General features: G+C 34.4%; 1 protein-coding gene across 5 annotated transcripts in view; it reads left to right on the forward strand.

Annotated features, from left to right (window-relative positions):
• LMO3 (LIM domain only 3) overlaps positions 1-12096 on the forward strand; it is a 57587-nt gene extending 45491 nt beyond the window's left edge. For all 5 annotated transcript variants that reach the window (XM_037848099.1, XM_037848098.1, XM_037848100.1 and 2 more), the window contains 2 exons: positions 485-610; positions 9217-12096. In XM_037848099.1, the coding sequence (XP_037704027.1) occupies positions 485-610; positions 9217-9322 (232 nt within the window). In that variant the 3' untranslated portion in view covers positions 9323-12096. The remainder of the gene's footprint in view (positions 1-484; positions 611-9216) is intronic.
• The last annotated feature ends 9679 nt before the right edge of the window (positions 12097-21775 follow it).

Here is a 21775-nt window from a genome sequence, read left to right on the forward strand (position 1 = left end):
AAGGTTCTCTTAATAATGATGGTGAACCTTTCAGTAACTAGATTAAAAAAAAAAACAAAACAAAACCAAAAACTGACTTTTGCAAGTGGGTTTCTTTTCCTACTAAAATGTGTAATATGTGACATTCAGATCTAAGTTCCATTGCTTTTATATTTACTGTATACTCTAATAAGTAGAAGATTTTTGCCATGAATTCAGCCCAGTTGACTTCTGTTGTTGTGTGATTAGGTGAGGTGCCTAAGGTATGTCTTTTCCTAGCTGCTGTCCCCCCCCAAATTTGATGCATCTTTCATCAAGACAGGTTAACTGAGTATGTATTGCTGAAGAATATATACGTATCCACATAGGATAAAGCCTGGTTGTATAACAACAACTTGTTGTAAAACAAGACAATGTGTAGCCTTTCCAGGGTACATGAGCATCTTCTCTATTCACAATCTCAGAGTTCCCTGTAAGAGTTTGAAGACAATGTTTATTGTCCTAGGCTCTTCGGTGTAACGGGAAACTGTGCTGCCTGTAGCAAGCTCATCCCTGCCTTTGAGATGGTGATGCGAGCCAAGGACAATGTTTACCACCTGGACTGTTTTGCATGTCAGCTTTGTAATCAGAGGTAAGCAGATTTAATTTTGGCTCTAAAAAATGGTAAACCTCTCTCTGCTGTCTATTTACTTTATAGGTGGGAATTATATTGGCCCACTTTACTTAAAGCAATTAATCTCAGCATTTCTGTTTTCTGCAAACATGCATTCAATGCCAGATACAAACCACTGAAGAGGAGAAAGGTCTTAAGATGGCACTTCTACCCGAAAGAAATGCATAACAGCATGAGAGAACATGGAAAAAACTTCTGTAGACTTGTAGTCTTGTTATTCATTTTTTTTTTTTTGGTCTTTTAAAAACTCAATTTAAAATTTTTTATTTTTTGAACTACTTCTGTGAGCAAATAAATTTGCACTGAGGCAAAGATACAAGAATTTCTGGCATGCATTTTGTATTCATCTCATTTTTCATATTTGTAGTTCCCCTATCTCTTGATTTCTTATCTTAAATAGTAACCTTGTTCTGTATCTACACTTTAAGTTGCTTCAAATCGCTGAGGGAATGAAGCAGGATATTACTAATAATTAAACAATTATCAACATCAGAGAGACAGCATTGGAGAATGGAAAATGTATTGTGCAAAGAATCTGGAGGCCTAAATTCTAGTCTGGGCTCTGCCACTAACAAGCTGTGTGACCTTGAGCCAATCACTTTACCTCTCTGGGCCTCACTTTTCTCATTTGTAACATGAGTGACCTGGTTCGGACAGTCGATCTCAGAGAACTCTCTCAGCTCAAAAGTATTGTGACTTAATCACCTTTTTCCTTATTCTAAGTTATAGCTTTTTATTTCCAGTGGGAACTGTATACTACTGGTACCTGTTTAATGTGAGAAATATTAGAATAGTAAAATGTCTATATCATTTAAAAATCCAACATTTCAAAAATTAATATATTTCATAGATTTTAATGAAAACAAATTTAGTGAGATTCTCTGTAAAGACATCTGAGTGTATTAGATAATCAGTAGATATTATTTGTGTCAAGTTCTCAGACTTTATAATTTGCCCGGGTAGGTATGTTTGACATAGAATCTTCTTATGAGGCCTTGTAGAGTTATCAAAAGGATGACAGATTAAGAATTTCATTCAAATTCCAGCCCCATCATATATTAGTTGTGTGACCTTGGGTATGTTACTTAGTGTCTCTGAACTTGGTTTCAACACTTATAAAAAGAAGACAGTAATGCTCATCTTACAGATTTTGAAAATTAAATGAAGTAATTTATATTAAATACCAGGAATATAACAGGTTCTCCAAAGTTAGTTCTTTTACCTTGATAGTTATAATTTATTTTTACCAAATAATACTTCACTAACTTGGTTTTTGTACAAGAAATACATCTCAATAGTGTCTCTACTAAATGTATCTAAATGTAGATATTCAGAATGTAACCCAAAATGCCTTAAAATGTATATCTTACCCAATAAATAATACAAGAAGTCTTCTTATAAAATCTTAATTCCTCCCAACAAATGCTTGGAATCAAAGTAGGTTATTTCAGTTGATGGTGAAATATAGCCAAAAGTGAATTGTAACATTACAATGTAAATGTTAGGGCTTTTTTTTTTTTTTTTTGGTAAGGATATGGATATACAAACCCAAATATCCACAGACACAGACATATTTATATGCAAGTATAAATATTCATGTATATATTTTAAAGGTGTATGTGTAGTAAATTTAGAATTTTGTTTACTTATTGCATTCATCTCATTGAATCCATTAATAATACAGCTATCTTGATTCAGTAATAACATTTACTATTTTCTACTTATAAGAGGTTACATATTCATAGAACATTTGGAAAATAGAAAAGCATAAAGAGCATTGCCTCATGTCTTGCTATTCTGAAAAATTATTCATCCATCCATACATATGGATGTCCTATATATATGACTTTATCCAGTTTAAGCAACTTATAAAATAGTAACAGGGAAGCTTCTGTATAGAATCCTAATATTATTTAATATTTGGATTTTTTTTCAAAATAATATATATTATATGGCCTTTTTACCTGCCATTAAAAATTCTTGTAAGAAATTGTAAGGTTTGTATTTGGTTTGGATAGAGCATCAAATTATTATTTGATTATTTAATCAGTCTTCTTTCACCAGATGTGCAGGTTGTTTTTCCAAAGTTTTTATATCATCAATATTATCAATGTAATATATACTCTATAAATAAACAGATAAATTCACAGGAGCATAATTAATTGGACAAAGTATAATATTTTGAAGGCTTCTATTATATATTACCAAATTTCTCAGAAAAATATATCAATTATTCCCACACCAGAAATGTATAAAACAATGCATTTCCTCACATTTTCTCTAACTCTGCAAATTATTTAAACAAAACCTTTGTCACCTTAAGGGGTAAAAAGTGATATTTCCTAATTTTTAACTAGCATTTGTTTGATTACTAGTGGCCCTTTCGTATTTCCATGTTAGGGAATTGCCTGTTTATGCCCTTGTCCATTTTTCTATTGAGGCAGGCTCACCTACTTTATACATGTTCTGTACAGAAAATTAAAACATCATTTAAGTGCTAAATCCAGCCTAAATTCCATTATGATGCAAAGTAATTGTAGGTTGTTAATGCTATTTACAAATCATATATCAATTTTACTTCACCACTGAAATAAAAAGTTACACTCCCAATTAAGTCTATCTCCTCAGTAGAACTCAGTCAAGTAAGACAAACACTCCTAAATTTTGATTCTAAAACTGTTCACATTCTTATTGCTGCAAAATACTATTCTAGTATCATTATTAAAGTACCTAATATATTTCTGTGTTCTCTTCATTTATTACATGCCATAATGGGACTGCATATCTTTAGTGCTGGTTATGCACAATTAGCACTTAGTTATTGTCGTGTCACTTCAGCCTCTACTAGACAAACTTCTTTTATGCAAGAAGTCAGCTAATCTTCATCAGTCAAGCAAAACAAACAATTTTTGTTACTCTGAATACAGAAGGTTTTCAATATAGGAAATTCTTTTATTTTGAGGTTTGCTTGGGAAATCCTTTCCAATAAAGTTATAATGGTGCATGAGCCTGTACATTCAGCAGCCAAATAATCTTCACAATTTTGTACTTTTTCAAGTGGAACACAATGGAAATATGTAATTGTAAGCACTTTCCCTCAAGTAAACTTTACTGACACCTGAAATGGTGAAATTATAAATGATTTCAAATTTTATTTAGCATTCATTTCATCTTAACTTTAAGTTCAAAATAACACCAGGATCCAAAGCATTTCCAAATGTTTAAATTCATTACAACAACAACTTTTCAGGATTGGTTGTCTCCTGTACAAATTCTTTCTGCCTTTTTTTGAAGGGTATGTATTGAATCGTAAATACAAAATGGGAAAGTTTCTCAATTATAAAAGGAAACCATAGGAAGGTTTTTTAAACCTCTTTTATGATAACCTGAATCTGATTCAGAACAGGAAAATTCTGTTCAATGGGTTAATTTCTTAAAGTGAATAAGCCCCTCTTCATCAGAAAATTCTGATTCTGTAAAACTGAATGAATTTTATAAGCAAAGGAAAAGACATGCTTGTTCAATAATGAAATTGGCACAGATATGTAGAATTGTATACTATTTCATTTTCTTTTGTTCAATACTTGCTCTGTGCCAAGCACCATTCTAGGCTCTGTAGAAACACGGGTCATTAGAATCTGGTTTCTTTCTTAGAAGTGTCCAGAGCCATGGGAGACAGAGGACATCAAAGACTCACAGTACAATGTAATCGACGCTAAATGGATCTATAGTGAAGGAAAAGAGATCCTTCTTGGAGTCTTAGGGAGAGTCATCAAAGGGTTGATGTGCTGGGTTTCAAAGAAAGAACTCATCAGGACCGATGGGATATAGGAACCGTATCTTATGCGGGGTGGGGAAGGTGAGGGAACTAGAAAGCAGTGAGGAGAGGAATCTCCAAGCAAAGAAACAGCACGCAAAGGCATGGAGATGGGAAGCGTTTGACTCCTCCATCTCCCTTCCCAAACCCCCCTCTAATCTCAAAGCTCATTAGAGAGTGGAGCAAGGAGCAGGAAGAGATGAAATTGTAAAGATGGGAAGTCAATGAATGAAAGTCAAAATAAATAATATTAATTATTCATCTAAAATACATTTAGTATTTAAAACTATTGGGTTCTTTAATAAATCTAAATTTACTGTTTATTGACCACTCACCCCACTTTAAGTGGTAGTCCAATTTATGGTGGTACTGTAAAAGGTTCAAAAGAAACAAAACTCATGGCCATTTACCCAGAACTCTTGTCACATTGGGAACCATATCACATTCATAAGAAAATTTGAAATGCCAAAGTAAATTATATGCTGATTAATTTGGGGGGGAAAGGTCAGAATGGGTTGGTTTAGTCAGGGGATACTGATGAAAGGAATGAAACAAAGAAGTTTTAGCATTTGTGTAGATGGAAGGAAGGGGGAAGTATTCCTCATTAGGGAACAGCTTAGATAAAGGCAAAAAGATTATCATTAGCCAATAATAATATCAAATCTGTATATGGTGCTGATCACATACTTGGCTACTGTTCTGAATGTTCTACATGCTTGTAAATCACTTAACTCATTTAATTCTCAAAATAACCCATAAGTCAGTAATATCATAGTCTCCTTTTACAGCTGAAGCGCAGAAAATTTAACTCACCCAAGATGACGCAGTGAGAAAATGGTAAACCGAAAATTTGAACTCAGAGAGTCTAGTTTCACTCTTTGGACTCAGCGCCCATGTAAGGCCCCTGGCCCATTTCAAGAAGGGTATTTTATGTTTCTGACTAAGAGGATATAAATGTCAATCAGTATGGTGGAGTTAAAGTAAGGGAGGCTTTGAATAATTTATAGTAGGATTCGGGATGTGGGTAGTATAACTGGATGCAGAAAGGACTGTTAGAAATTGAGGTCTCTAATGACAACAGGGATGTCAGTGGGGAAAGATAGTAAACTTGTTCACGAGTATACAGTGGTGGAACAAGTATGTAACCTGAACCTCTTATTGAAAACAAAGTACTGTACTGAAATCTTCATCTGAGGATGCTAAATAGAAAAAGAGACATTGTAAATACAGATTGGATACCCCCTCTTTTTAAAGTGTTGTGGGGATGGAAATTGATTATAATTGACAGTCACTAACTTACAGAAAGAAGATGACTTAGTTGGCATTTTCAATTTTTAGAAAGGATGTTATAAATGGAGGTTTTCTCAGCAAAGGCTTTTGATAACCTGTTTAAAACTACTTTAAGCCCATATTTACTGTATAAGGATGATTTATTAATTATACTTATTTTCTGTACTTCTCAAATCTCAAAGTCCATGTAAATCCAGGTAAAATCATTCTGAAATCTCAAAATTAAATCTGTTATTAATTCCAAAATGTCAAGATTACATGGCTAAATAATCTGAATGGCATCTTTTCATTCCTTAACCAATTTTTTTTTTTTCCGAATGAGGGAAAAACTAATTGAACTGAACATACCACAAGCAATTAGGATTAGATTGCAAGGAAGATTATCAATTTATTTTCAGGAATTTTAGCTCAACCTGTCAATATTCTTACAGTATCCTCTAGCTGTGACTTATATTTTTTTCTGCAAATGCCAAGTATCATTAGAAGCTGGTTATATAATATTAGAAATTAGCCTCTCACAAAATCACAGTTGTAGATTATTTTGTTAAAAGTATCTACATTACTCTTGCTCTAATTTCATGTTTACATATGGTATATTTCAAAGGAAGATACCAATTCTAATTGCATGTTAGTTATTCATAATATATTCTTAACTATAGCTTTTAAGGGTATTTTGTTTGAATTATGTGTAAGTGCAACATTCCTCACCCATGTTCTATTTCATCTTGGCTTTTAAGTATAAATAGAAATGGACATAAAATACTTTTATCTAGCTAGCATATTAGCAACAAAATTTCTGAAATAGGAATATTTCACATATATCCCACATACTTTACGGATATCTCATTGAATGGTAGGCAGCCTTTTTAAAAGTCATGCAGAGGAATAATTGTATTACCAAAAAAATAGCAAAAAACCTATGAAATTATTTCATTCTCATACTCTATTTGTAGTCTCCATGCCTTACTGCCTCCAGGTAAAAGCATAGGTCTTGAATCCAAAGCAACTTGGGTTACTTTCCTACCTCTACCACAGACATTCTAGGGTTGAACCTTGGGCAGGTTTCTTAAACCATGAGAGAGCCTTAGGATTGGTATCTGAAAAAGGGCAATGACATCTACTTTTCTAGTTAGATGTGACAATTAAATGTAATCATATATATATACACACACATTAGCATTAGCACATTGTAAGTACTCAGTAAAATGCAGCTAATTACCTACTCTCCAAACACTGAAGTTAAGGATTTATATATTTCATTTCTACTCCTTAACTACAATCTTGCAAAAGTGGCTTGTATGAAAGAAAGCTCAAGTTTCATCTTCGATATTGTAAACAGGGGCTGGGATTTGAACCCTATTAGTTGCAATATACTTTTCTGCTTTTAGCATACTTCTCATTTGAACCTCTCTACAAACTAGTGATGAAGCTGCTTCTTTTATCTATAGAGGATGTACGGAATGTGCACCATGCCTCGCATTGGGGAGGGGATAGAAGCAGGACTTGGAACTAGATCCACAGATTCTTGATTCCACGTGTTCCTCTGTAATTATCTTGAGTCTATTCATCTATAAATGAAACATCTAAATTTCAAGTCCTCTGAAGGGAATAATATATAAACCAATAATAGAATAAATCATGTTTTATTTGATGGCTGATAGAATTTTTAGGCCAATTAAAAGAATTAAAACAGAATTTTACACAATATGGAGTTGAAAAAGTTTTTCTATATTAGTTTTTTAATAGAAAAAATGATTTAGTTATTAGTTCAAATTAATTTCAACAGTAATATAAATTGTTAATTTTGAAGAGTAACCAAATATGTCCAACAGGCATTTTACATAATCTACACATAAGAGAATAGCATATAATTTGGCTACTTAGGCTTATGCAACAACAGTAATATTTCCTTTCGTTCAATATTTCTTAGTGATTGGGATAATCTTCAGATGCTAGTTTATTCAAACACCATTTTTTTTTAAGTGCAGCATTTAAAGTGTATAGTTTGCAATTAATAAAAAGTAGATATACCTAAAACCCAAACTTGAATGTTCTTTGTGTCCAATGGCCTTGCCCACAAACAACTCCAGGATTTCAAGATTACTGCATAGTCTGTACTTTCAATCAACACCATCAGCAGGCAGTAATCCCGGGGAAAAAAATAAATTCCACAAATAAACAGACCAATTTTCCTTTAAGAGGAAAGCTAATTCTTTTCCATCTACTTTTTTTTATTACACTATTTTCCCCTCTATCTACTTAGCTAGTGTAAGGATAAATTTCCAAAGCTACCCAGTTAGAAAATAAATAGGTTCACTCTTTGTCTAGCATTTCAGTCTTTGCAAATGTAAATCAGTCCAACTGCTCCTCATTTAAACCTTCAACTTCACAAAACATTAAAGGGTGGCTTTCACTACACAGTTTAATCTATCTACTAAGATTTCTGCTTGAACATCATTTGAAATTGACTATCTGATAAAGAGAGACCACTATCAAAGGTCAGTGAGGTCAACTTGTATAATTACAAGTAGCTTTACTGGGTCAACTCAACCAGACAGCACTCTCTGAAGGTTAAATTGTTGCAATTAAATATATATACAGATATACTCAGAGTTATTTTATTGTTAAATGTACCAGAAACAGCACAAGCATTTATTTCTGACCTTAATTGTATCCAAAGTGTCACCATTTAGAAATCATACAAAAAGCACTTATTAAACACAGTACAATCTTGCACATTAAACAATGATTTATAAAACAAAATGCATAATTAGCCACCAGAAACTAGTTTTATCTATCACATCAATATTAAGAAGTTCATTCAGGTTACTCCCTTTGGTTTAATTGAAAGTGCTCTAAGAAGTGGCATCCACTATTTCATAGTTGGCGAACTTGTCACAAACAAAGGCAGATGACACAGCAGCAGAGTCTGATGGCTAAAGCAACTTTCACTTCAGATTGATCCCTTCCAAATTACTATAATTTAATCATATTTCAATATACTAAAAGGAAACTGTCTATGGGAAGCTGTAAAATGGTCTGTTTCTTTAATTCTTTGATTCATTTTAATGCCTTTTACTTTTTTTTAATCAAATAAATGGTCAATAATGAAGCCTTCCATAATCATTGCAGTGAAATATTTTCATCACTTTTAATGAAAGTAAATACAAATCAGTTCTTTTTTCTCTCTCCAAAGTGGTATAAAGTCACCTCTGGAGCCCAAAATGTTACCTTGGTGTTCCTAAGATTTTTTTATGTAAAGGTGGGATTTTAAAGTGTGTGCAGCGTTTCACTGAATGAAGTAAATAGTTTAATTTTGATAATGAAAGCAACTTCTAAGCCAAACTTTCAGATTCAGGGAATTACCATGTGAAATTATTATTAGGAAAATAAAGCTTGAAGTCTACAGATCTGAGTGAAATGGTCTTAACATCTCATTTTTTAAAAATATTTTCAGATTTTGTGTTGGAGACAAATTTTTCCTAAAGAATAACATGATCCTTTGCCAGACGGACTACGAGGAAGGTTTAATGAAAGAAGGTTATGCACCCCAGGTTCGCTGATCTATCAACATCACCCCATTAAGAATGCAAAGCACTACATTCTTTTATCTTTTTTGCTCCACATGTATATAAGAATTGACACAGGAGCCTACTGAATAGCGTAGATATAGGAAAACAGGATGGTTATATGGAATAAAAGGCGGACTGTATCTATATGTAGTGAAATTGCCCCAGTTCAGAGTTGAATGTTTATTATTAAAAAAAAAAAAAAGTAATGTACATATTGCTGGATTTTTTTGCTTGCTATTCGTTTTTGTGTCACTTGGCATGAGATGTTTATTTTGGACTATTGTATATAATGTATTGTAATATTTGAAGCACAAATGTAATACAGTTTTATTGTGTTACCATTTGTGTTCTGTTTGCTTCTTTGTATTGTTGCATTTAGTACAATCAGTGTTTAAACTTACTGTATATTTACGCTTTCTGTATCTACCAGCAATTTTAAATGAGCTGTACCTTTCTAGTAAAGAACTGAAGAGCAAGTCTCAATGATACACATATAGATAAAGCAAGTCTATCAACATTAAAAATACTAAAAAATAAAGACATACACAAAGCATTTTCGCAACATCCATTACTTACTGCCATTATGATTTTAAAAGTCTATCAGTGTTCTCATTATGGCCCCCTATTTTCAGGGGGTTAATGATCAGCTTTAAAAAAAAATGCATAAAAGTTTCATCTCAAAGAACTTTCATTTTATACCAACATGAAAAGAGCCATTTTTAGAATAACTTTAAAGCTTAACAGTTATCCTTACCTACACAATGGCGTTGGTTTTTGTTTTTCTTTTTGTTTTGGGGGGGTTGTTTTTTCCTTCAGCCATTCACCCCTTATGTGAACTAGTGCCTTTGGGTATCATGTAAAAATTTTCCAAAGGGTTACTTTAAAAAATATTCCAACAATTGTGAGAAAACTTTCATGATAAATTTGTATGAATTTTGCCCAGGTCTCTCCACAGGAGCTAAAGGTTTAATAACTTTGACAATAAATTTATGGCACTAAAAAGATTTGAATGTGAATCTCCTGAAACCACACCATGTTAATGGGCAGTGAAGCTATGATCATATTTGAACAGTGAGGTTATTTTTGGTCAGAGCAACAGAACTCCCTTAGAATCTACTAGAAGAGAAACAAAGGGATTGACTTAAAAAAACAAAACAAAACTGAGAACCGATTATCTATTTTTCCGTAGTTACCTGCTGTTTCATTTAATGTTCAAAAAGTTTAATGTGTCTTACTCTCTCACTGCTTTCTTTAAGTAATTACCCACTCAGAATATATCACGCTTAGGCTGAAATCTGCCATTTCATTTTTTAAAGGTGAAATATTATTCCTTTACCTACATATATCTGATAAAATCTTTCTAGAAACAAATTATGGAGAATGACTATTTAAATTACAATTAAGGAAATAAAAATGAAAATATGATCCCCTCTTTTTGGCTGTTCACATTTTGCGCCTCTGTTTCTGTTCCCTGTAATCAGAACTACTTTTTGACAAATCTAATTCCACACAGACTTGAGGAAGCATACTTTACTGCAGCAAATTGAGTGCTGTGAATTTTTTCTTTATTTCTTCTTGATCACTTATATAGGAAACAATATTTCCCACTGTTATTTGCATACATGCAGGCATTACAGATGAAGATTAAATGTTATACCTGAATTTTTGGTCTGGGGCCAAAGTATAAGCTGAAAATAATGGTGGTGTGGATTTGAGTTGTTTTAAAACATAGCTTTATTATAAACATGCATGTGAATCTGGTATTGCCTTGAATTTTAAGAAAATGATTCTGTGAAAATAAGTACTTTTACAAATGCTTCATGGTTAGAGTGTTCAAGTCACGTCCCCCAAATTTGAGATATGCTGAAGAAAAAATTTCAGAAACAGCTATTTAGGGCCCACAAAATAACCATTAATTTAGTCTTAGAGCCTTACCTTTATTTCATGAAAACAAAAGACTTTCATAGCAGAAAAGAAAAACAAAGGGCGTAGTAAGAAAGAAGTAGTTTTCATAAAGCAGCCCTGCTAGTCCCCAATGAAAGCTGTTTAAAATTCATGTAGATGTAAAGTTTTAATTGTCAGTAAATTTTTCAAATGATTTTTTGGAATTTAATGATTTTGCATACATTTATCAATAGGTCAAAATACTTGTAAATTGGGCACAAACTTCTTACAGCCTCTTGAAGCTGTTCAACTATCCTTGCCACCCAAAACCAAAACTAGGTTTTTGCAGTTTTCTTTTTGCTTAATCCTTCCAGAATTAATTCTTATACTTTTTTACTACAAACAAAATTACTCATCTGGATTAAAGATTAAGGCCTTAATCTTCTTAGATTATCTTTAATCTCCATGAAATTATGAAACAGGAATAATTTTTCAGCTGTAGGTCAGTTTACAGGTAATTGCCCATAAATAGTAGCATTTTTGACCTGAAGCACTATGCTAATTGTCTGGACTACTCAAAGTCCCTGAATTGTTGTCAGCTTTCCTCTTTGTGTTGTGTAGCCCTGACATCACTTAGCTTATTATCTGATGTCTACAGTAGAACACTCCTATGAGCTCTGATTTCTCAAGCAGTGAAAGCTTCCCTTCCTGACATGCATCACACATAGACTGCCTGTGAGGAAGGATGAGTGCTGGCTGAGTTTAAAAGCCGACCTGTGTTTGTAATTTCACTTTCATCTTGCTTAATAAATATCTGCTGGATTCTTTCATTCATTTTTTATATTTGGATTTATGTTTTTAATAAAAGAGGTATTCTAGTGTTTCATTGCACGTAATTGGAAAAATCTAAGATGGTATTTAGAAAATATCTACAACGCATACACTATGTCCATGAAAAAGAAACAAGTATGTGAGAACATTTACTTTGTAAAGGTAAAGCATAACAAGCTAGACAGAACACCTCAAATGCTGTCTCCAAATGTTTTATTTAGGCTCTCTCAGCTAGAGAGTTTACAGCTATTTACTTTGGTAAGGAAAAAAAAAACTGTCAAAAATGAAAGTAGCAATTGCTGGATATAATTTTGTAAGTTTATACAAGTTTTAAGTGATCTTTCTGAAAGCAACTGTGTTGCTGTTTTCAGTCTAAACTTTGAATTTCTTATTTCCTGCTTAATGAATTAAAACAAAAACTCAACCAAATCCTACATTTTCAAGGAAGCGATTTTGTGGCTTAACTGAAACTGGGAGCTGAATATTATAACTGTAAGTAAAATACCAAACACAAATGGTTTCCTTTTAACTCTCACTTTAGGCAAATCACTTTCTGAATATTCACTTAAATGATTTCAAGGAAATGATATAGGCCAAACATGTTTAGCGTTCACTTTAGTAAGTTGCAGAAACAATCTGCATGTTTATTGTAATAGGCTGTTAATGCAGAATACAATCTTAGCAAAAGCCTTTTGATTACTTTTTCTTAAAAACACTATCATAGATAATTTTTAAATGAGATTTTAATGCAATTTAAAGTAATGGAAAGCAAGGCCTTACTATATTCTTTACACCAGTTGATATGTACTGAGTACCTACTACACGATAGTCTTTTTCCCCAGCACACAGCCTTTATTGCACAGACTTTTCATACATCAGATAATGTTAAAGTGTCTTTAAATTGGTTTGTACTCATCTCAGGCCTGCTAATAATGAGCACACAAAAGCAAATACCATCTTCTACCTATTCAGCATGTCATTGGTATGAAAGCCCCAGAAAATCTCAAGTAATCAATGTGTTCAGAGAATTATATCACACAAATTACTCATTAACTCAATAGCACATAATAAAAAAGAACATCAATTAATTAATGAGTCACCCTCAGATCACTATGATTACAACAGAACTCTGTTGAAACAACAGTTATAAATGAAGCTGCCTTTCTTTACTCATTGTTTGCAATTGGCCCATTATTTGGCTGAAATCAGGGTCATCTTTAACACATGCCTGTAGGTAATTGTGTGATTAGTATCATAAATGAAGAATTCAGAAATCCTACTGCCTATAAGACCTTATAAATGATCAGTAAAATAAGGAAAACTCTCTCATTTTTACTACAGCTTTCTTTGAAGCCAAGTTATTAGAAAGGCACAATCTTTCTAAAAGGTGTACTTTTGCATTTATAACCAAGGTTTAAGACTTCAGTGTTGAACACTATAAGGATTAGCTGTTCAAACAAAGACTAAAATATGCTTGATCATCACCAGTTTTGCAAATGTTTTGGTACCCACAAAAGAGCATTTTTGGTTTTGGTGGGCAGAGCTGGAAAGAGTGTCAGGGAATTGATAGCAATAGGGGATGAGATTTAAAGAAATACCAAATATCGCATATAAAGTAACTAATAAAAATTTCTCAACTATCTTGGTAAATGCCATTCCAATAGCTTATGGAATAATTATAACTGTTCCCTTAGGTAAGTAAGAAACATCTGTTGGTAACACGTAGCAGGTGTTAACAATTACACATCCTGAAATTTTTAAAAATGTTTTTAATTAGAAGAATTCTGTTTTCGAAAAGGAAAATATGTTAAATTCAAAGATACTACTGTTTTGGTTGTGCAGATCACGTAATGCACAAAACTGAAAAGCCCACATCATCTTGGATCAACTAGATTTTGTGTTTGGTTTAGATCATTGCAATCAAAAGTGAATTGGAATTCATTTCACTTTTTACACTATTGGTATTCCAGGCTGAGGGGCTGAATAGTCATGAAATTGGTATAGCAGAGCTGATTACAGAATATTTTGTCTTTATAGGCAAGGTGGTTGCAATTAACTGTACCAAATTTAATGGACACAGTACAAAGAAAAAACGGGAACAAGGGACATTCAGATAGATTATCCAAATTGTTTTTTTACCCTGCTTGTAGAGAAAAGACTAAATCCACATAACATATAAACAGCCTCTTTATAAAATGTAAACTTGTATGACTCAACTTCAATTGCTTTTAGTAATAGCTAACATTTACTGAACAGTTACCATTGTACCAAGCAGTTTAATACCCAACTAATATGCTCAACACCCTTATGACATAGGTACTATTTATTCCTATTTTATAGATTAAAAATAAAAGCACAGAGAAGTTGCTTAACTTGCTCAAGGCTATATAGCTAGTATGTAGTGGATATGAGATTTAAACACAAGCTTAAATCTAGAGACCTTATACTTAACCACTGTACTGTATCATCTCTTATAGGGTGGCAGTTTTGGTTATTCTTATTATTTTGTAGCCAACGGGAATAACCAAGAACTAGAAGTAATTACTCGTGTTTCAGCAAAAGTTCCAAATATTTCAGAAGTAATATCATCTTTAAAGATATTGCCCACATGCAATCTGCTTGGGAACTCTTTCTTTCAGCCACACCATGAAGGCTGAAGCAATAGAGGGCAAGACATTCTTCCTTAACAGAAATCAGAGCAAAATGCAATTATTTACATCGTCATATTACCACGGAGGGCTCCAAAACATTCCTCTTTCCACTCTTTTGACTTTGCCGATACACTATAGCCCCTTCCACCATACTGGGGTCCTCTTAAACCTACATGGTTCCAGACTGGGTGTCCTAAAAGAAACTTCGACAACACAGAGTTTGCCTGTATGTTCAGCAGCTAACCAGTGCTTACCCAGGAAAGCTCAGAACCATGATGACCACAGAGGAATGTGATCAGATTGAGTAGCATACAATAGTTTTGTTCTTCATCCTAGAGGTTACAGTGAAAGCCTCAGGAATCTTTAGTTGTATGACAGCCTAGGTTAATTACAGCATGACATTCTCAACTGTCCTTAACATCCAACTTGTCACAACCCAAGTTTGGTCCAGCTGCTGGGTAGCCTGAAAGCTAACTGTGACCCACCAATTCCTGCACCTTCTTAAAGTGTCTTTGTAGTGAATTGTAAACTGGGGCTAGGAGAAGCCACAGAAAACACATCTGAGGCGGGCACTGGTAAGAAAATATGGCAGAAAAATAAGCAGTTTCCCTAATGGAGAGAGCCAGGTAATTTTATGTAAAAAAATAATAATATATCATCGGGCACATCCCATGTGCCTGTTATCTCTCTAGACCCTTCTAAATATTTCCTGCATGAGGGACTTAGGTGCATGAAATATGTTACTTATCTTTTGTTTAATGGTCAATTTATTCAGCATACAACTCCAATAAGCAAAATTTCTCTAAACATTTGTATGCCATTTAAATAGCTAATAAAGTAAGACTTGTAAATTGAATCAGATTCAACCATATAAACATTGATCTGATACTTAGTTATATTCTTCTAAACATTTCAATAAAATCTCACCTAATAAACTTCAAGTATTTTAAAAACATACAAAATATCTTGCAAGGAATCAAAACTTGAAAACTTAAAAAATATACATAAAACTATTATAATGAACCTAAGTTAATGTTTCTGTATTTTGTTTCATGTGTTTCTAAGGTTACACTAATAGTAAATAATTCCCTCAAAGGCTAGAGAACATTGTGCCAGACTAGCTTAGGTTATAGCTTCTGTGCTGTTGACTAAATGAGCCCTGGTTGGGTCACCAGAACTTGTTGCTCCATCTAAGATAAGTCAGATTTGAGTTAGTGTGCGTAAAGTTGCACCAGTAATTTAACAGTCATGCTTCACCTGTTATTTCAATGGAACTTTTTAAGTCTAAGTGTTCCACATAGCACATAATTTCCTATAATGCAATGCTTTTTTTTTCCCCAAATTGATGTATGTCAGCATTATTGGAAGCTTGTATATAGCATTTTAATACCTCATTATAGCCTACAGGATCATTTAAAGATTTTTATCTCCCAAGAAATAAGAAATCAAACTCATGCAGTCAAATGTCCCGGCCCGCGGGACGTTCAACGGAGACTCCGAATCCTGTGAGGGAGGAATGGTATGGGACAAGAGACGCGAGGAACGACAGCAAGACAGGTTTCTGATCAAGCTGCAAAATTTTATTGAAGAGGCAGAGCATATATACTCTAGGAGAAGGGGAAGTGGCTAGTAAGGGCTCGTGGCGGTCTAGGATTGGTGGCTGCTGTTGCTAGGGTAGATGGCAGATGTAAGGTTAGCACTTTTGGCGCGAACTAGCACTTTTGGCGCGAACTACTTCCGTAAAGAAGGCTGAGGGTAACTTAAGCTGTTGTTGCATCAGCCCTGGCGGCCATGTTGCATATTTCCGGCATTGCTGAGGGTGGATTTTATACATGCTACCTTAATCGCCCTCTACAGTCAAATTTCCTATTAGAACATTTGGCTAATCCTCTTTCTTGCACAGATTATTGGACCCTTTTTCTAACTGATTATCATGCATTATCACTTGTGTTGATTACCACTTTTTGTTCTTGGTACTGCTAGACTTCCAATTCTCTACATTTAATCTTCTCCAGTTAAAAACTAGAAACAAATACAAATTGACACTGCATAAATAAGTATAAATATAGTGTAAATAGCAGGCCACACATACCATTTTATTTAGTCTTTTTTGTATTACATCTACATTGTACACTTTGCACCAACTTTTCCCCTTTTCAGTGTAATTATAGGCTCATGATTTTCATAGACCACATGCACTGCAGGTGGATTTGGCAGTAGGCTGTGTTTCAAGTACTTTTGTGCCTGTTTATTACCGCAGTTGTCAATGAAAAAAAGTTTTTGAAAGGCACTACCTTAGAAAGCCAGAAATCCAAGAATAAAGGGTTTGAGAAAAATACAGAGCACAGCGAGTAAAGAACCATTCCAGAAAACAGTATTCAAAACTGCAGGGTCCAAAAAAATTCAGTGTAACAGCAGCAGCAATAGAAATCACTGAGAGGAAGAATATCTGTATTTTGTGATGTTAGTTGGATACCAAAAAGAGAATCAAAAAACAGAAGAATATGTCAAAAGCTAGGACGATGACGACCACTGTATGTGAAAGTTTATCTCGTTCTAAATTACAGATATTAGGCAAGACCATATTTTTGCTATATGGTTATCATCAGGTTCATGTAGACCTTGTTTACTTTTTAGGTAATCTTAATATTATTTAACTCAGGCACACTTTTATTAGTATCAATCAACCCTTTACTTTTTCCAATGAAACCATTTGCCACCATAAACATCATGGTTACAGCACCAGCTTTGTCATCAGGCATTGATCTCAGAGAAATTAGCTTCATTGATATCAGTTTTCTCATCTGTAAAAATGGGGATAATATCTACTTCATATGGTTATATTGAAGAATATATGAAATAACCAATGTCAAGGACTTAGCATAATGCCTGATACAGTGTTCAAATTGTTTTATTATTATTACTTTTCTAAAAGTCTCTGAGAGTCTCTTATGTTCTGCTTGCCCCTAGGGGAGGCCAATCAGCATGGGTGAGTGTTAGTCTTGGTTTATAATCAATAGGCAGATGTGAAGGCAAAGAATGACAAATACAGATGGGCATTCAACAAGAAAACTGGGAAATTCCTTCTAAGTGAAATATTGAAATTCAGAGTGGAAATTAAATTGGAGATCCAGACTATAGCCAGATAGATGGAATGATAATTTTTTACTGCCTTCCATTTGACTTCAAACTTTTTTTCCTTGTGTTGCCATATATGTGCCCAGTAGTACACTGGGGCAACCTACAAATCTGACATATAGCAAGATGGACTAAATAATCACTCCACCCATCTAGTCAGTCATACAGACATTTATCGAACCCTACTGCCTATCAGCTACTCTGCCATATCCTGTGAGGAAAGTAATTAATAGTCCCTGGCACTTGAGGGAACACAAACAAATACCTGTTAACCACACAAGGTAATAATTACAAAGTGAAGATATCTGCAAAGTGCCAATGGGCACACAGAGGAAGAAGTAGTTTTTTCCTGTCTGGCTGCTTTGAAAAAGGCTTCATGATAGACATTTTCATTCAGTCTTGAAGAACTATTGAAAAACGGACAGAATGTTTGTGTTTATATAGGAATCACTCTTAATTTAAGTTCACCAAGTAATCAGTTTCACCATGACCCATCTAGCTGATGGGCAATAGAAAGCCAAAGATTTTGAATAGACATACAGCATAATGAACACCACAGTCCAAGAAGATTGACTCAAACTGAAATATACAGTGTGGATTAGGGAGAGTCAAGAGGCCTTTGTAAAGACCAAGGAAAGAGATAGGTACCTAAACAGCCTAGTAGCCCTGGGAAATTAAAATAAGTGGATAAAAGCAATAGAGAAAAGTTCAAACTTTTCTAAATATGATGTGACTGAATGTGAAGGGACATGGAAGAAGGGTCAACTATGACTCCAAGTTTTGGGAATTTTTACCCTGAATGACTACATTTGATTTAGTAAACAGGTACAAATAATAGAGAATAATAAGAAATGTATCCTGTCTCATGGATTTCCTGAATGTGAAGAACACTAACTAAACACCAAGCAAAAGTGCAGGGTTATATTCCTGCTGTAGAAATTCTTTGGACTTTGAAATAAAAAAGCAACATAAATTAATGCTACTGATTGGTATAGCAGAACCTAGCTGGTTGCCCAGTCAGTATCCTTTCTCCCTTCATTCTTACTAACAGCATATGGGGCAACAATGTGCCCAAGAAAAAGTTCCCATTTAACAGTTTCCTTTGCATCCAGGGGAAGTCATCTGACACCGCTCTGGCTGGTGAGAGGTAAACCTAATTCAAGGGAGGATTTCTGAGCAACTTTGGTTTCCTGATATAGACTCTACTCTTTCCTCCTTTTTGCCTCCTTTTTTTCTGCCTGGAATGCAAACTGGAGTTAGAGGTAGAACAGCCATCGAAAGAACAGATGACCAAGAGGATGAGATTGCAAATCTAAAGGAGCTTGGGCACTGACCAAGTGAACCTCTGCAGTGGGGCAAAGGTGAACTCTGTACCTCCGGATGTCTTATCGCTGGGGTTGGGTTACTTTTTGTCATGGTGGTTAGGATTCTGTTATATGCAGTCAAGTAACCCTAAACAGATATACTTGGCTTGCAGAAACTTGGGAAATTTTATTGGCACCTCATATGATTTCAGAGTTAACCTGATTCCAAGAAGGGAAGTTTTACAGAGTTTATAAGACCCAACATTATCATTTCATCTCTTCTCTTCCCAATCTAACTCCCTCATGTCCCGTGAGAACCCACAATCCTCCAACAAGAGAGGTAAGAAAGTAAAGTTTCTAGTGGGTCTTATCTTCTCTCTGATCTTGCATAACCCCAAAATTGCACCCTGACTTTGACATAAAAATTAGCATTTCCATTAGAATATAACAATTTATCTAATTTTACATGTGGTCAGTGGGGAAAGCTGGGTTCTTATTAGGCTGTCACAAAACAATATAGGCAGGAGGATGCAGGGAAATCGCAAAGGTATTTTCAGGTAACTAGTTAGAACTATAGGCAGATCAAAAAGAATGCCATTGGGCAAATGTCAGGCCATTCAAAGTTATTTTACCTCGAGGAGATAATGTCACTTCCCTGCTTTGGTTATAAAGGAAGTTTTGAAACAATTTCTGCCTATCCCAAAATCTTGTCTGAAGATCATTCCTGATATACTAAAAAAAAAAAAAAAAAAAAAAAAGAGGAAAATAAAGATAATATTTACCTCTATTACACAACTATATTTACTCAAAAATAGTCCCTGAATCTGGTATTTATCTTCCTATTTATTTTTGGTATGCAAATAGCCTTTCCTTTATGAGGATATGGTGATGGTAGATAATAGGTTTTATTTTATATTGTCTTACTTGGAGAAATAAACAGTGGCCCACTTTATGGTGTGTTCCCCATTAAATATATATGCATATATTTAAATATGTATGCACAGATTTGTGAAATGCATTAACTTTATTTCTTTGAGGATCTAAAATCTGGTTTCAACCTTGTTTTCCTCAAATAGAACCTCTCCATTTCATTATTGCCCTCTGACCTAAGCTTATTCTTTACCCTACCCAGACCCCAAGTGCTATAAAATCTCCTGTTAGCAGATTACTTAATTTGATAACTCACTAACTTCCAAGGTATCATCTCCAGGGTATCCTCTTTTACCCTTTCCTTCCCTTCCATCCTTCCCATCCTTCTGGGAACACGTAGTTCTTTCTATACACCAATCACTGTGAGAAATCCAGGTGCATGAGAGAAAGGTGCTGGAGAGAAAGGAGAAAGGGACACAAGTCCTTGAAGATACACAAGACATTCTTTTTACCCTCAAGTAGCTCATAGTCTGTCAGGGTAGCAAGTGGAAAAATAGCTCCATTGTAATGTGATGATGTTCTCTGGGAGCAGAGAGGAGGGACTACCTAACTTTGAGAGTATCAGCAGTGATCCTTTCTGTGAAAAAGCAGCAGAGTCTTAAGGAATAGATCAGAGTGCTTCCAGTAGATTCATGAAAGGAAGGAAAGTTATTCTGGGCATGTGAAAAGACCAAAATATGAAAATCCTGGTAGGTTAAAGGAACTGCAATTAGCATACAGAGGACTTACAGATTAAACTCCATTAATCAAGGGCCTTGTTTATCCCATAGGATAGTGGTCTCCAAATCTGTGGAGCTTTAAATGTGTGCAAGCGTCTGTGTGTGCATGTGCAAGTATACAAAATATTCTGATGCAGTAGGTATGTTGTCATGCCTTGATACAGTACATTTGAAAATATCCACCTGATAATTCTTCAAGGTTTAGAGACCACTGCCATAGAAGAGGGGGAGCCTCTGAAAGATTACAAGGCAGTGAAGGCATGATCAGAGTTATATATTAGTTCAATCTGGTGGTCTTACGAAAGCTGGAGTGGAAGCAGCTGAGACTACTGGTTGGGAAACCAGCTGAATCCAGTTGAAAAGAATGAGGATTTAAGAGCAATAGAGTCAAGTTAGAGGGAATATGCACTTCAAAGATACTTAAGAGGAAGTCAATACAGGAGGGGGTGGTAGTAAGTTAAGGAAGATGAGTTTTAGACTCATTGCGTTTGAATTGCCTTTGGGATGGGAACTTGGAAATACAAGTATTTACACTTTAAAAGAAAACTCATGGTGAGGAACCTGAAGAAATTAGATATTTGCGCACCTGGATAGTAAATGCAATGCCCTTTACTCTTTAAATTGTACTACTCACACAACCTATTTAAATCGTAAGACAGATCTTTCCTTCTCGGGTGTAGCAATCTCTCATTTATAACATCAAATTTAATCTGAAGTTGATGGAATAAACAAGGGTCACAGGATTAAAGAAATCAGAATGATAAATTACTTTATGTTTACCCTGGTCCTCAATTTTAACTTGGATTAAGGTGTCATCGCCTTTTATTTAGCACAAAAACAGAGTTCTAACCAGAATTGCTAAAGATTTGATTAGCAATCAATGACCTCAAGAACTATTCTTTAATATCTTTGCTCCTCTCAAAATCATTTTATCTACTTGTCCTTCAAAAAGACTATTGGAGCTACAACTGGATGGAGTTGATGAAT

This window comes from Choloepus didactylus, chromosome 8 (genome assembly GCF_015220235.1).
Source record: "Choloepus didactylus isolate mChoDid1 chromosome 8, mChoDid1.pri, whole genome shotgun sequence".
Taxonomy (NCBI): Eukaryota; Metazoa; Chordata; class Mammalia; order Pilosa; family Megalonychidae; genus Choloepus; species Choloepus didactylus.